The 12,829-nt window shown below is 40.1% G+C and overlaps 1 protein-coding gene across 1 annotated transcript; it reads left to right on the top strand.

The window, feature by feature from the left end:
- The first annotated feature begins 9,401 nt into the window (after window positions 1-9,401).
- On the top strand, window positions 9,402-10,430 carry LOC115670263 (uncharacterized). The gene is made up of 2 exons (XM_030591495.2): window positions 9,402-9,543; window positions 9,997-10,430. The coding sequence occupies exons 1-2, from the start codon at window positions 9,438-9,440 to the stop codon at window positions 10,281-10,283; spliced, it is 393 nt and encodes a 130-aa protein (XP_030447355.2). The 5' UTR covers window positions 9,402-9,437; the 3' UTR covers window positions 10,284-10,430.
- The last annotated feature ends 2,399 nt before the right edge of the window (window positions 10,431-12,829 follow it).

Genomic DNA, 12,829 nt, shown 5'->3' with positions numbered 1-12,829 from the left:
AGAACTTTTCATTAGATTAGTTGAATCATGAAGCTGTTTAAAAAAGTTTCATTGAAGTCAATATAAACTTCATCGAGTAATTATGTTTGATGGAAATGTTATACACATAGCTAGGCTGCGCATGCCATGCATGCATGATTTTGTCGTAGACTAATCAACTGATTTGGTTGAATATGTTTAGAAAGTTCTAGGACTCGATTGTCCTATCAAAATATTTCAGGATCGAATTTCACTTTCATACACAACTTTTGAGAATTAATTCAAATGGACTTATCCTGACTCAACGCACACAACTAGACTGTCTGTTCAATCTTGTTATCTTACGGAATTGACAGACACACGGTATAATTAGCACATACACATGTTTGCCCGTAATTTCCATAAGCAACCATCTCTCTTTCTCGTTGACTAAAGTTGAGAAAGGAACCAAGGTTATCCGCCTCATTTTCAACATCAATGAAATAATATGGTCTAAAGTAGACTTGGTAGGTTTTCTTATGAGCGCTTTTTTTTGAAATAACCCAGGCAACAACACTAAGGCCTCGTATGGTCATGCGGAATTGGATTCCTCGAAGAATAGGATTCCAATGATTCCTACATTTTTCATATTTGAATAGAAATCAAAACGCGGATTCCGATTTCAAGTGAAATAGAATTCCAAGAAAAGTACCAATTCAGTTCTAAACCTTTCAATTGAGCCAATTTAGTCATAAACCTTTTTATATTGGTACCAATCCAGTTCACCCAGCTAATTTATACCGAAAATCATTGACGTTGACTTTTTTTTTGTAATTTTTTCTTTTTTTGATCCCTTTTTCATTTTGTCGATGGTTGGCCAGCCACCGGCCAAAGGCGAGGGTCAACCTCGCTGAGCAACGCCGGGCAAGGGCGAGCGTTGGTGAGGCCGACCCTCACATAAGCTAAGCCTTGCCAAGCCTCGCCCTCACCCCCGCCTAGGCGAGGCCTAGTGAGGCCAACCCTTGCTCAAGCAAGGCCCGACAAGGGTCGACCTTGCCAGATCTGGGGAGGGGGGCCTTGTTGGTGCTTGCCCTTGCCCAAGCGAGGCAAGCCCTGGCCATCGGCAAAAAGAAAATGGAAAGGAAAAAATTATAAAAAATGTCAACGTCAGTACTACTCGTGCCACGTATAATGGCCAGCATCCAAGTCCGTGATTTTCGGCCTAAATTGGCTAGATAGATTGAATTGGTACCGATATGAAAATATTTAGGACTAAATTGGTCCAATGAAAAAGTTTATGACTGAATCAGTACTAAAACAATAGGTTTAAGACTTTTTTGGTACTTTTCCCTATAATTCCTCGCATGCGGAATTCGATTACCTAGCAATAGTAAGTATAAATAGATTTCGAGTCCACGTTCCTACCACCATAAAACTATCAAAAATCCAACTCCATCACTGTCTCCGCTGCCCGCGGTTGTCGATAGTTGTAGCCGTCTTCTGTGCCACCATCGGTTGGCCACCACCTCAGTGAGAAGCCTTCTTCCTTGGAAAAAATAATTTTCCATCCAAAACCATCGAAAAGGAATCTCATTCTAGCTAAGGAATGACATTACTGAGAACAGGAATCACTTGAGGATTCCTCTATCCTGGAATGAAACGTGGTCTAATAGAGAAATATCTTCATGCAAGCTTTTGAAAGTAGAAGCAAGTGATGCTGAAGAAACTATGAATGGTTCTCCTGAAGCGATTCGGGAGTGGCTTTGCACGAAATGACAATACGTTTCAACCGTTACTTTCGGGGGTTTCGCATTAGAATTCTGTACTAATTCACAGTAATACATGAATTTTGGGCCTATCCGGAACTACCAATTAGCAAGAAACGACCATATTGGTAGCGGGAAAAGTGTCAAAAAAGTTCTAAACCTTTTGCATTGGTACCAATTTAGTCCTAAACCTTTTTTTGGTGCCAATATAGTCCTAAACTTTTTATATTGGTGCCAATTTAGTCCTAAACCTTTTTTTGGTGCCAATTCAGTCCTAAACCTTTTGTTTTTATACTAATTCAGTCCTTCCGGTCAATTTTGATCGGATTTTGCTGACGTGGACAACTTTAATAATATTTTAATATTTTTTAAATTTTATTTTTAATATTTTTTTTATTTTTTCCTCCCCTCCCTCCTTCCTCCAGCTGGTCGCCGGACCGGCGATAGGCCAGAGGCCGACAAGGCTCATCTTCGCCGGCGACAGCGAAGGGGAGCCTTGCCATGGCTGGTCGAGGTTGGACCTCGCTGGATCTGACGAGGTCGGGCCTCGCCTAGTTGCTGGCGAGGCTCGGGTCTCGCCTAGCCGCATGCGAGGCTCGAGCCCTTGCCGGAGGCCGCGAGGTCGAAGGCCTCTGGCAAGGGCTCGAGCCTCGTCGGCGGCTGCGCGAGGTACGACCTCGCTAGATCTGGCGAGGCTCGCCTTCGCCGGCACCTTCGCCATTGCCGTCGCAATGAAGGTGATCCTTGCCAGTGACCGACGAGGTCAACCTCGCCGACCTCTGGCTGGTCGCCGGTCCGGCGACCGGCTGGAGAAAGGAGGGAGGGGAAGGAAAAAAAAAGATAAAAAATTCAAAAAAATATTAAAATATTATTAAAAGTTATCCACGTTAGCGCCAATGACCGGTTGGTATCCACGTCAGCAAAATCCGGCCAATTTGAATTGGCACAAACACAAAAGGTTTAGGATTGAATTGGTATAAATGTAAAAGGTTTAGACTGAATTGGCACCAAAAAAAGGTTTAGAACTAAATTGGTACTAATGCAAAATGTTTAGGACTGAATTGGCACGAAAAAAATGTTTAGGACTAAATTGGCACCAATGACAAAGGTTTAGGACTTTTTTGACACTTTTCTCTATTGGTAGCAATTATCTGACTTGAGAAGGCCCATACTAACGTTGACAACGCCACCTTTCTCCTAGTTCATTGTGGCGCACACGCATATGAAGACACGAAATCACATTGCTAGATATCTTAAGATTGGACTACAGAATTGATATATTAACTGATATGACAGATTGCAAGTATATCTTTGAACAAGTGAGCAATGTTCAAGACTCGATAAATGTTGGCGAAATAACTTAATACGATAGTTTTGTTGCCAATTAGTATACTTAATATATAAGAGAAATTACAAAAGAAACTAGAGATTTACAATCCTTTGTGGTACTATGCATCCTATAGTATTTGAACTTATATTTTGCACCCTCTAGTTTCGAGTCAGATACTTCACGCTCCCAATTTTTCCAGTCTCTCATTCTTGTAAAGTGTGGGGTTTTCGATACCTAGTTGCGAAGTGTATTAGGTCACGATGCAAAATGAGGGTAAGAGAAAATTGAGATGGTTTACGGTATTTTCCGGAAAGAAAAACCTTTTTGGGTATCATTTTGGATTGAAGAATAGAATGTCCAATTAATAAGTTTACTCTTGCTCCATGGCAAATCTTGTCAAATTAGATCAGGTTGCCCAGATAAGGAATTCAATTCATGTTAATTTGTGCAACACCAGTCGGAGCGGGAGAAGGATTATTGAGTGATCTATTAGTGCATGCCACGTCCAAAATAGTCACAATCGCGAGTACTCTTTTTGAACTCTTGGTACCTGGATTTGGGCCGGTTGTTATAACTGGTGTGACCGATTGAAAGTGCAAGACTTATTGCACGTGCTTTGTGTAATTCCAGGACATAGCGGCAGCCACCGATGAGAATGCCAATGTTTCAATGATGCGATTTTGTAACACCCGAATCTCATATGGAGCAACGGTGGAGTTGTCGAGCGATACAAACGTAATTGCTATCCACCCAAACGATCATCACCTTAAGTACCGCTTTTGGGGGAATTAGCTGTCGGGGATCGACGAAAATCGGTACAATTTTGAAGAGAAATGAGTATGTTATAAATCGGGCCAAATGAAGAAGGTTCGAGAGTTCACACTCTCTTCACCTAGATTGGGCCAGAAGAAGTTTCTCTTCACGTACGAAAGGAAGTCGGGATGGACTAGCGACCAAGCAAAAAGGAGAGAGACCGAATGCAAGTGTCCGCTTGGCTCGAGTCATGGTTTCACACATGGGAATTCCTCGTTGGACGCGATCCTGGCATCCTACAAGTTGCAAGCAACATTCAATCCTTTTAGTAGTAATCAATTTTCCTTACGTAAGAGAGTCAAATTCTCAATCTTTTAATGTTAATTCTCTCACAAAAGCCTCTTCTATGTCTCTGACCCGGAAGAGAACAGCCTAAGGACGGGTTCCGTAGTTCACACACTCGGGGCAGAAGTCGAGTCAATTATGTACCAATGAATAGTGTAATAACCATAGTCAACAATCGTGGTTGCTAAAAGAACGAACTTCTTTTTTTTTTCCGTATGAAAAGTGATTAAGAAATACTCGTGGTAACCATTCAAGCCGACGAAATTGTGTATTGTGTATGTATCCGCGGCTTTGCTTGGATCGCCATGCACTATAAAGAGACTTCGCATTGGTGAATGATTCATCGTCAAAATCATAATCGAGCGACTGAGAAAGGAGTTGAGTAAACCACGAAAGAAATGGAGGGCAAGAAACTCTTTTGTGTTCTGATCCTCGTTGTCTCTCTTCTCGTGATTGAGAGGATTCGATGGCGTCCAGAATTCCGGCCCAGAATAGCCCTCCTGGTACTATGTTCTTTTTTTTTGCTCCGTCTCTAGTTATTTTCCTTTATTAGATTATTGTTACCATTTGCCTATGTATCTTCGTGTGTACATGAAGGAAAATCACAGCCCACCTACCTTATGTATACATAAGAGAAGGTTGGTTGATATATAGGAAGTATTTTCTATGGTTTTACGATCTAGAAGCTGGATGTAGTCAAGGATAGGGGTGATCGGTTTCAAAATGGGTAGTATTAAAACCGGTTCCTTGTTTTTGTAACCTCGAATCGATCCTAGAACCTATCTTATTTTTCTGATCCAGTTCCAGGGTTTTTTTTTTTTTTGCTTCATTTTTTTTAAAACGTAGACAAATAGTAGTTACAACAAAATAGTATGAGTAACAAAATGGCTCAAACTAAAATATCGATAGAAAACAAATAGAAATATAAATTAAAAGGGAAGTTAAGTTCATTTAAGAAAGATAAACACTTTACCGCTGCCTTCCACCCACAAATAGATGGACAATCTAAGCGAGTTATACAAACATTAATGGACATCTTCTTCCAACTTCATAAAAGGGGTTCTAATCATCGGTGGGTAGGTGGGTGAATTGGTTTAGCACCCAGAACTTGGAACCTACTCGCATAGTACCGGTTCCAAATATTTGGAATTGTCCAGTTCCTGGGTAGAGCCGAACCGGTTGTACAGCCCTAGTCGAGGATATGATTGTCCTTTGTGTCAGACAAATTTTTTTATTTTTTCGAATTTTGGTAGGCATTTTCCTTGTCGTATGAAACACAAAGAAATTATAGGCAAATTAGCTCCTTGGGTACGACAAATACTAATAACATCATCATAAAAGAAAATCCTGGGTTGAATCGATTCAAAGTAGTCGATGAAATTAAAAAAAGTACTCTCCAAACGGTCAATTGCCTCATGGATGCAATTCAATTTGATCGAATCAACTGATTTATAAGCCATGCTAACTTGCTAATTCATGTCTGCTCGACCGTTCTGTTGCATGCAGACAAAAATGGCAATAGGATCAGTGTGGTCGGGAGCGAGCCGAAGAGGGACAAGAGTAGGAGAGGTGGTGGTGCAGACTCGGGGACAGTCCCGGGGCCTCCACCGGCGACAGAGACTACGATATCACAAGCTGGCCAACCTAACACATCTGCAAGCGCCATCGTCATCGCCCCTAGCAATGCTGAAGTCAATGTCTCCGCTGCGTTTCTCCTACCGGTGCCACTCTCGAAGAGCAGTGTCACTAGCACCACCGCAAGAACCCGCCTTAGTAGGGCCATCTCGAAAACCAGCGCCAGAATTCCTAACCATCCTCGATAGTTGTTGAAGAAAAAACCTTGGTGTATTGTCGTTCAGTTTGTTTCTTCTGGGGATGATCTCATTCTTGTTCGATTGAAGTGATAATGTATTCTTTTGTAGAGTCGTGTTTTTAAGTATAATAAGCATGTCCAATTCGCGTGTAAGGTTGAGTCTTGAAGTGAATGTCTTTTCGTCAGAGAAGTCGCAATTTCTTTTATACGTTACACAAAGCTGTGATGCCAAAGCTGTGCATCAAGATTTGTCATAAACAGAGAGGTACTGGAGAAGTTATCGCATGATTTATAAATCATATGAATTGAGATTATTGAACATGAATCATGTGGTCTTGCCATGGGATCGCATGATCACTAGTCTAGATAGGTTTGGTTGTGGCAGAACTTACGCCTTTAGCATGTCGTGCAATACACCACGAACAATAATATTTGAGACAATTCCAAAGAAAAGTAACAAGATAATGAAAAGAGATTACACCAAGATTCATGTGACTCGGTCTAAATTGACACCTACGTTCATGAGAAGAGCGGTCGCAAAATTTCATTGTGAGTCTGGAGAATTTACACACTCAATTATTCAATTGCTCAAATGTTTTCCGACGCTAAAGAAACCCAAGCAATCTTACAAAGGTTTTTCTCACAATATCTCATAGCTATCACATCTAGAAATAAAAAAAAAAAAAAGAAAACCTTAAACTCCTCTTGATTCTCTAATTGTCGTGACCTTCCTCGAGGTGCACTATTAAGAGATTAATGGATTACTAAGGTACAAATTATTACTCATTAAAGAGATGGTATCATCGCGGCTTTCGCAAATCCATACCAATCGCAACTTGAATATGCAATTAAACTTACCTCGGAGCCACCACTGATCATCGATGGGTCGATTGGACACACAAATAAAATGTGGGAGTACATTTTACTTTTGTGAATCAAAGGTCCATGGATCCGAGAACTTAATTACGCTAGATTATACTAACCTCCTTTTGATAATCTTTTCTTTTTATTTTGAACATTTTTTGCATGCAATCTTTGTTTAACTAATACAACAAGATGCAAAAGTAGCCCCTAAAACACTGACCGAAATCTATGTATGTTTGCTTGAATAATTAATATTACTAAATGATATGCACAAAGTAAATTTCTAAATAACATGCATAAATTAAATATTTAAATGAATTTAATTCTATATGCAATGTGATTAATGAAATGAATTAGATGTCCTAATTATCTGTTCTAATGCTAAGTTAAACTTCAAGCAAAAGTATTCTAGTAAAAGGATAACTCTACATCAAAGGATGACCTTCAAGCGAAAAGATAATTATAAAGACATAATCCTCAAGCTAAGATAACCTTAAGCTAAGAGACAACTCTTTTAACAGAAATTAACTTTCAAAATCATGTTAAATGTTATTCAAACATGCATCGAATTTAAACACAAGTTTACCAAAATACAATCTAAATGAAATATCAATGAAATCTTTTTGTATTTTTCTATTTAACCAATAATTAATCCAAAAGATATTGAATTAATTTGAAGTTGAAATCAAATCCTTTAATCTATATCTAACAGAAAAGACATGGATTAATTTGAAATATGCAATACTTGAATGATCTAATGTGATTTTTTTTTCTTTACTAATTAGTAAAACCGATATTCACATACATCTACATGCAATACAACATGGGTTGAATTTTAAATACGCCAATCCTAAATTATTATGCATATCCTGAATTATTACATGATTATAATTTAAATTCTATATGCATTTAATTTTGAACTATGAATCAAAACACGCAAGCCAGCGAGCCAATCATCAAGTTATCACATCGAGAAATTAGTCCCACCACCACTAGGACAAGCAAATATACCTTTGATTGGACGTCATGCCAAGGATCGCCAAGGGCACGGGGATGGAGGGGCCGTGGACGTGGACACCGACAAGACGTGGTGGATCAGGACGGTCCCTCGGGTGGAGGCTCGGTGGATGCCTCGTCGTGGCTCGTGGAAGAGGGGCCTCAATGAGTTGGTAAGGAAGTGTGCGCCGGATTTTGGAGGTGTGGCGATGGATCGTGGATGTGTAAGTGTGGGGGTCCTTGTGTGCGGTATAAGAAGAGATTCACGTGAATTGCTCTTCCTCTGATGGCTTTTGCTTCCCTTCAAGATCCCCAATGGAATTGTGCAAGCCCACTGCTTCCAAGTCTGACCAATCCCTGTGAGTTTTCTCCATTGTCATGCTCTCTCTTTTTCGACTCAAGACTTGATATTTTGACCAAGCAATCCCCGTCCTCCAACATTCCAGCACTTCCTCTTTTCTTCTTTTCAATTCACTTGGCCATTGTCGACCGTGTCTTGGGTTCGTCTCGTTGTGCGAGTGAAGAACGTGAGAAGATCGTCCAAGAGAGAGATGGCGTGTGCCCTAGTGGTGAGAGTGCGTGAGATAAAAAACCGAATCTGGACGCGTGGCGATGTCTTCTGAATGTTGATGTATGAGTCGATTTGGCATCCCGCTCCCCGTGAATTGACGAAGGCCCAATTCTCAATCGTGCACGTGAGATTGAAAAGTGGGTGGCTGATTTACCAAGTCTCAATCTCTCTCTTTTCGTATCTCCAATCTTATCTCTTAGTACTCTTTTAGAACTCCTGTTACGTGGGGTTTGGAAGTGGTGTAGCCAATTGAGAGTGCAAGACTTATTCTAGGCGCTTGGTGGTAATTCCAATATATAGTAGCAGCCACTGATGAGAGAACGTCGATGTTCCAATAGCGTGAGCTTGTAACATTTGAATATCATATGGAGTTCGACCAACAAAAAAAAAATATCATATGGAGTGATGTAGAAATTGTTGAGTAATACATGTGTAAGCGCCATCCACCGGTGATCACCTTCGAGGGGCTTAGCCGATGCGGATCAACAGGGATTGTCACGAGTCCGAAGAGAAATGAGTATGTGAGAATTGGGCACGCGAGTTCAGACTCTCTGCACCTAGCTCGGGCTGGACGGGGAGATTCTCTCGAGGTACGATGGACCGCTCAACTTGACTCATGGTTTCGCGCTTAGAATTCCTCGTTGGGACGCGATCCCATTCTTATCAAAATTGCAAGTAAAGTTCTGACCTTTTTAGCAGAGGAATCAATCTTGCTTCCGGAAGTGCGTCACGTTCTCACTCTTTTAACGTTAATTCTCTCACAAAAAGTCACTGCCCGGAAGAAAACAGCATTGCTTTAATAATGGCATGTTCCATGTTTCGCACACTCGGAGTTGAAGTCCGCCGAACCGCGTGAAATCATTAGAAAGCAGAAAGAAGAAGAAGAGAGGTAGGTCGCTACGTGGAACCAACTGTGGGTGTCGAGCACCCGCAGCTTTCCTCGGTCCGCCGTGCATTGTTAAATAGGCTTCGCATGGGCGAATAATTCTTCGTCAAGCTTATAGATCGAGCGACTATCACAAGAGAAAACCACACAAAAGAATGGAGAGCAAGAAAATCTCTCGTCTTCTGACCCTCGTTTTCTCTCTTCTCATGGTTGAGGATCCGATGGCATCCCGAGTTCTGGCCGAAAATAGGCCTACTACTGGTAATCTCTATATCTATATCTCCACTTGTTTTCCTTCATTAGATTGTAGTTAGTACATATAGAAAGATCACAATTCTCATTTTGCATGCATAGAAGAAGAGGTTGGTTGATATAATGGAAGTGTTTTCATAATTTTGCGATCGAGGATATGATTTTCTTATGTGACCAACAATATTTTTTTCTTTTTTTAAGATTTTGATAGGCACTTTCCTTGTCCTATGAAACACGAAGAAATCATAGAAAGATTGATTCTTTGGAACGAAAAACTCCAATGCATAATCATAAAAGGAAAGACCCTCGGTTGAATCTACTCGAAGCACTTGATGAAAATTAAATATCACTCTAGACACGGTCAATTGTTTCACTAATGCAATTCAATTCGATAGAATTAACTGATTATAAGCCATGCTAACTTGTTCATTCATGTCCGCTCCACCATTCTATTACATGCAGTCATTGGCCTCGTCCCTTATGTCGGCATGAATGGGAGCATGCCGTCGAGGGACAAGATTGCAAGCTATCCTTTGGACTTAGGAGATGTGCCCATGCGTCCACCGGCGACAAAGACCACGATGTCGCAAGCCGGCCACCCTAACACATTTGCAAGCGCCGTTGTCTCCGCCCCTAGCAATGCTAAAGTCAATGTCCCCACCGCAGTTTCTCCTAACAGTGCCACCTCAAAAAGCAGCGTCACTAGCGCCGCTAGCGGAACCGGCGTCACAATTCCTCGACACCCTTGATGGTTTTAATGAAAAAAACCTTGATGATTGTTGTTTAGTTTCTTTCTTCTGGGGTTGTTCTCGTTCTTGTTCGATTGAAGTGATGATGTATTCCTTTGTAACGTCGTGTTTTTTAGTGTAATAAGCATGTACGATTCACGTGTAAGGTTGTGAATATCTTCTGGTCTGAGAAAGTTGCAATTTTCTTTCAAACGTAATCCAAAGCTGTGCATCGAGATTTGTTACAAGTGAAGAGGTATTGGAGAAGTTATCACATGATTTATAAATCATACGGATCAAGATTATCTGAACATTGATAATGTGGATCCTACTACTATGGGCTCACAGGATTAGTGGTCTAAATAGATTTGGTTGTTACAGAAATTTATGCTTTTAGCAAATCGTGCAATGGACCGCGAACAACAAAATTAGAGAATTCCAAAGAAAGGTAACAAAAAAAATGTAGAAGAGATCACACCACGACTCATGTGGTTTGGTCCGAATCTGTACCTACGTTCACGAGGAGAACAGTCACAAAAGATCTATTACGAGTCAGGAGAACTTACATTCTCAGTTGTTAAATCGCTTGAGTACTTTCCAACCTTAAAGTATATCCAAGCAATCTCACAAACTATTTTCTCACAATTTCTCATTGTTATCTCACGTAGAAAAATTACAGAAAGAAAATGTTAAACTCCTCTTGGATGCTCTGAATCTTAAATTAGACACCTAATTTTGTATGGGGATGCTGCATAAAACTTGCCTTTGACCCATTGTCGACTCCATGTTTCTACACAAACTCCAAGTTGGCAAGAACTTGAGACATTACGATTCAACAATGGTGATGTGATGGGTGGCACATCAGGATTTAATTACACCTTTTACTACTTTGATAGACTTAGACTTTTAGAATTTGATTTTTTAATTCTTTATCTGTTTCATAGATAGATTTTTGGAGTTTGATATTCATCCATTTCATTTACCATTCTGTCTCTTCCTCCACATTACCCATTAATTAAGGTTGACATGCTGGTGAACATTCTTGTTATCCCTGTCTTTTGAATTGATAATTTCCTGGTTCTCAAATTCAATTGATGGCTTTTATAGCCATGCCCTTTAATATAATTCCTCAAAAAATTCCTCTACGTTGCTAATTGATATGTAAAACATTTGGTCTTCCCGTGACTTCTTTACGAAAACTGGTTTTCATCCGCAATACATGAATTTTGGGCCTATGCTGAATTCCCAAATAGCTAGAAACAATAATGTGGGCCGCAATCTATTCGACTAGAGAAGGCCCAATATTAACGATGACAATGCCACCTTTCTCCTTCATTTTGGCACACACACATTAAAGACAAGAAATCAAGTTGCTATTGCTACATATATTAGGATTGGCTTACGACGGAATTAATATATTAATAGATGTGACAGATTGCAAGTATATATTAAACCAGCTAGCAATGTTCAACACCCAATAATCGTTGATTGCTTAACAAATTATTAACAATTTTGAAGCCAATTTTAGTATATTTTATACCATTAACTTTCTCCGTTGTGACACTTCGCATCCTATTGTTTTGGAACTTATATTTTGCGCCCTCTAGTTTCAAATCATATACTTATTGCTACCAATTTCCCATGATTTCTCATTCTTCAAGGTGTTAAGTGTAGGCTTTTTGGTACCGAGGTGCGAAGTGTATATTCTACTAGGTCACGATGTGAAATGAGGGTAACAGAAAGTTGAGGCGTTTCACGGTATTTTCCCAAAAGAAAAACCTCCTTTTTCTCTTTTTGGGTTCAAGAATAGATTGAGTAATAAATATGTCAACTCTTTCTCCCGCCAAATCTTGTCACATTAGATTAGGCAATTCAATTTGTATTAAATTCCGTAACATCTCAAGTTCCGTTGAAAGTGGGAGATAGATTATGAAATGATATGTAAGTGTAGTCAACCTCTAAATAGTCACAATCTTGAGTTCTCTTTTTGAACCCTTGACATGTTGGGTCTCGGCCGGTTGTTATAAGTGGTGTGACCAATTGAAATTGCAAGACTTATTCAACTTGCTTAGTGTAATTTAAGGATATAGCGGTAGCCACTGATGACAACATTAATGTTTCGATAATGTGAGTTTGTAACATCCGAATCTCATATAAAATGATGGAGAAATTGGGTGAAACAAATGTAAGTGCTATTCACCTTCACGGTCACCTCCCTAAGTACCCTTTTGTAGGAGTTAACTGACTGGGATGAACGGGGGATCATCACAACTTTGAAGAGAAATGAAGGGGCCATGCGAAGTTACGGGAGTTCAAACTCTCTTCCCTTAGTTTTGGGCCAAAAGACGAATCTCTTCACGTCGAGCGAAGAGGATAGATCGAATCGAAAGTTTCCACTTGACTTGAGTCATGATTTCACACGTAGAATCTCTCGTTTGATGCGATCCTACTGTTATAATCGATTCTTCTTACGTGTGTCCCATTCTCACGCATTTGATATTAATTCTCCGACAAAGGTCTCTCTCTGGCTCGGAAGAAAACAGCCGTGCTTTAATAACGACAAGTTC

The sequence above is a fragment of the Syzygium oleosum genome, unplaced genomic scaffold (assembly GCF_021117445.2).
Source record: "Syzygium oleosum isolate NSW1041296 unplaced genomic scaffold, Sole_v2.1 Sole_v2.02, whole genome shotgun sequence".
NCBI classification, from domain to species: Eukaryota; Viridiplantae; Streptophyta; class Magnoliopsida; order Myrtales; family Myrtaceae; genus Syzygium; species Syzygium oleosum.
This window is presented reverse-complemented; position numbering and strand designations above follow the sequence as displayed.

What these genes read in the sequence shown, in the direction of transcription:
- LOC115670263 (XM_030591495.2), top strand. Translation starts at nt 9,438, where the DNA reads ATGGAGAGCAAGAAAATCTCTCGTCTTCTGACCCTCGTTTTCTCTCTT. An exon ending in CGAAAATAGGCCTACTACTG is followed by an intron (nt 9,544 to 9,996) that starts GTAATCTCTATA and finishes TATTACATGCAG; the next exon opens with TCATTGGCCTCGTCCCTTAT.